Consider the following 4241-nt stretch of genomic DNA (forward strand, 5'->3'; position numbering starts at 1 on the left):
GAAAATTCTCATAACCATATTACTTTGAGCCCCAAGAAAAGTAGACTATTGCGATCGCACAAGCATCTATATGAATATAGTCAAAGGATCCTCGAGCTGAATGATAGAGCCGGTATACGAATGCACAAGAACTTTTATTCTCTTGTTGTTGATGCGGGGGGTTATGAGAATTTGGCTTTTCAAGAGAAAGATTGTAGGAATTATATTGACAAAACTAGATTTTTAAGGTTGGGTAAAGGAGGTAGCGATGCACTTAATGAGTATTTCAAAAGAATGAGAGATCAGAATGATGGCTTTGTTTCTTACATGGACGTGGATGATGATGGAAGGCTACGGAATGTGTTTTGGGTTGATGCACGGAGTCGAGCTGCCTATGAGTAGTTTGGAGACGTTGTATCCTTCGATAACATACCTAACAAATAGGTACGATATGCCTTTTGCTCCATTCGTTGGTGTTAACCATCATGGTCAGTCCATATTATTCGGGGCGGGATTGCTATCAAGCGAGGACACACATAGTTTTGTTTGGTTGTTTAAAATGTGGTTGGATTGCATGAAGGGTAGGGCGCCCAAAGCTATCATAACCGACCAAGATCGAGCGATGAAGAATGCGATTGCTACTGTATTCCCTGAAACTCGCCATAGATATTGTTTATGGCATATAATGCGCAAACTTCCAGAGAAGTTAGGATCGCACGCCAACTTCAACTATGGGTTGAAAACTGACATTCAGTCTGCATTATATGATTCACAGACCACCATAGAATTTGAGGAGAGCTGGGGTCAACTACTTGCAAAGTACGATCTGCTCGACAACAATTGGCTTCAGTCCTTATATGAGGAAAGGTCCTTTTGGGTTCCAATTTTCCTCAAGAGTGTATTTTGGGCTGGTATGAGCACAACGCAAAGGTCGGAAAGTATGAATGCATTTTTTGACGGGTATGTCCATGCTGGGACGACATTGAAGGAATTTGTTGACCAATTCGATAATGCTCTTAGAAAGAAAGTGGAGGTCGAGACAACTGCTGATTTCAATTGTAGCAACCAAACTATCCCCTGTGTCTCCCCTTTCAACATTGAGAAGCAATTTCAAAAAGTCTATACAAATGCAAAGTTTAAGGAGGTCCAAAGAGAGTTGATGAGCCTAATGTGTTGTAATTGTTGGTTGGTAAGCACACAAGGTTGCATTTTAACATTTGATGTGTTGGATGAAATATCGTTTGATGAGCAAACCAAAAGAGTTCATTACTCAGTTTACTATAATGAAGATGAGTGTGAAGTAAAATGCACTTGTGGATTGTTTGAGATAAGGGGGATTTTATGTAGGCATGCACTTAGAGTTTGTCAGTTGAAAAATATTAATGAGCTGCCAGATGTATACTTCTTAGATCGATGGAGAAAGGACTTAAAAAGGCATTACACATTAATTAGAAGTAGTTATGATGACGTGCGGGGTAGATCAGACACGCGTAATTACGAGCTTATGATCCAAAGATGTTCGAAATTAGCAGCAAAAATATCCTCAAACAATGACAAAGTCCATGCATTTCTGCACTATGTTGACGAGTTTGATAAAACATGTGAAGGTTCAACGTGTGAGTCGACAGTACGCGTGTCTCAGGCCAACCCAACGGTGGAGAAAGATAAGGGTAAACAGATTTTAAGCCCTAACGTCGTTCGAGGGAAAGGGAGACCTCCAAATAAGAGAAAGGTGCCTCCCGTGGAGAAGATTGCAACAAAGAGAAAAAAACTGGTAATACTTGTTGAAACACCAGGCCTACTTGATATTTTGTAGTGTTTAATTCTAATATATGGAAAGATATTTTGTAGTGTTTAATTCTAATATATGGAAATTTTCCTTGGAACTTAGACTTGCAGGAAACTCTCTTTAGATGAAAGTCAGTTGGGTGAGAGCCCGGGATCTCAACCTTAACCAAGTTACTTTTTTAGAAGGGTGGTAGTAACAACTTTGTAATGTGCCTTTTTTCATTTAGCTCTTTATTAGCATTAATAACTTTTTATATAATACTTGAAAAAATTTCGATCTCCTGCAGGTTGTAAACATATGATTTAGTGAGAGTCAATAATTTTGTGAAATGGGTGTTGGTGTAGATGAGGGAGGAGGTTACAGATCTTGATTGCCCAGGGGGACAAGTGAGAGTGACATCAAGCTCCAACATATTGTGAAAGGTATCTGCATTAGAACAGTATGTTGGGAATTTTCTGTTGAAGATATTTGCATGTGATCATAACCTTGATAACAGATTCCTTCCATTTGCAGGAACTGGTGAAAGCTATAATTGGTTTTATGGATTCGGTTTTATAGATGTTGCTGGCTTTACTTTGCCCTGACTCAGTTGAAAATGAGCACATATGGCACTTTATATGTGAAAATGATAATTGCTGATGGTTACTAAAGGTTAGAACATGATTTGGAAAATTTTGGAGCTGCTGCTGACTTTATTGACCTGATGACTTTATTGATGTTACTTTCATAGCTTGACCTGCTGACTATATTGATGCTGCTTTTGGAGCAATTTATGTACCCATTAGCCTAACAAAATGGTGGTATTATAGCCTGCATTCTTGAAGGGTGCCAGTGGATGGAGGCTACTGGCACACCTCATTTTCTAGAATGCACAAGAATGTTGGCTACTGTGTCTAGGCTGAAAGCACAATTTCTAGCAATTGTGAGTCACAGTGTTGAAATAGATGCTGCTGGTATTGGTGTAGATCAGAATGATCTTTAGCTTCCTGTTTTATGCTACAATAAATGATTGAAACTAATTTATTAAACTGAAAATAATTTTATGCTACAATCTTTAGCTTCATTTGGCTTACTATGCAATAAATGAAAATGATATATTGCTACTGTGATTATTACTTTATTATAATCATGAGGTCCGGGGATGGTTCCAGTAATAGAGATACCAACTGCAGCAGTAATGAAGAAAAAGTAGTGGATACTCTGCATTTCTCATGAAACATGTTCGGGTCCACTGAAACTTAAAATACTTGACCAAGCCCTAGATTAATATTCATATTGCTAACCAATGTAGGTACACATGGTGATCAGGAAGCAGCAATAATGAATTAATATTTCACAATGCATAGATGCATATATATTAATGCTAGCTGCAAGCATGACAGAATGCTATCTATATAGGTAGGTAAATAATCTGCAGCAAGAGAATCTACATATATTGCTACTGTGTACTAATAGTAAGGCAATATTGTGGCCTTACTTTTAGAAATGCGTGATTAATGATGACCAATTTACTTTTAGAAATGCAAATTAATTAGGTATGTATATATATATATATATAGCTGGACCTAGAACTCGACTCCATATATGCAGCACTGTAATCAAGTAACCATAAATGCATTAACAACGGTGAAGTAGACCTAGCTGCCATTTATAGGAATTTACTTGTTTTGGTATGTTTTTATGTTGTTGTTGAACTTCATACGATAACACCAGCAAGAATACTGAGGAATTATATATATATATTTTTTTATCATTCGCCCCTCTAATTCTTTCTAGAGTAATACTTTCCTGATTTGCATGGGGGTTGAATAATTCTTTCTAGCAAATACTTTCCTGATTTGCATGGGTGTTTAATTCTAAATCTAGATCTATTAAAGTGTGTTATGTAATCCAAATGAGTATTTGCTAGAAAGTCATTACAGTATATGCGATTGATCCCTTATAGGTCTCGGTGATCAATTGGAGATGTCTATCTGAGGAAAGTTAAGTTTGACAGCCATCATCTTTTGGTAGATGCAGTACAGTTCACTGGATTCAGTCGGAATGCACTATATGCTGCCAATAATCAGTACTCAGTTTGAGGAGGCTGCACTGAACTGAACATGTAACTCTTTTGTCTAGGATTTTGAATGGTTCATATAATGTCCATTCAAAAGGATGTTGCCTGAATCTGTTAACATTTCATTTTAAGACTTAGAGTTTGTAGCATTTTCTTGTACAATCCAATGGATATGTATTAAAATCTGAACTTGTATAGCAGGAAGTTTGAGATCAGAATGATGGCTGTATATATACATTCCAATATGTTGAATGACTTACCATTTTTAAAGTTGACTTTGTATCTACATCTATTTAATTTGAGTCCATGCATATCCACAACAAGAATGTGGGACCAGATCTCAATTTTGATGAGGTAAAACGGTGAATTGCCATCAGGATGCTGAATGATATGACCATAACAGTTTTGCCATTG

The 4241-nt window shown here is 37.1% G+C and overlaps 1 protein-coding gene across 1 annotated transcript; it reads left to right on the top strand.

The window, feature by feature from the left end:
- The first annotated feature begins 601 nt into the window (after positions 1 to 601).
- On the top strand, positions 602 to 2750 carry LOC122312607 (protein FAR1-RELATED SEQUENCE 6-like). The gene is made up of 3 exons (XM_043127260.1): positions 602 to 1753; positions 2358 to 2409; positions 2578 to 2750. The coding sequence occupies exons 1-3, from the start codon at positions 602 to 604 to the stop codon at positions 2748 to 2750; spliced, it is 1377 nt and encodes a 458-aa protein (XP_042983194.1).
- The last annotated feature ends 1491 nt before the right edge of the window (positions 2751 to 4241 follow it).

This window comes from Carya illinoinensis, chromosome 6, assembly GCF_018687715.1.
Source record: "Carya illinoinensis cultivar Pawnee chromosome 6, C.illinoinensisPawnee_v1, whole genome shotgun sequence".
Lineage (NCBI taxonomy): Eukaryota > Viridiplantae > Streptophyta > Magnoliopsida > Fagales > Juglandaceae > Carya > Carya illinoinensis.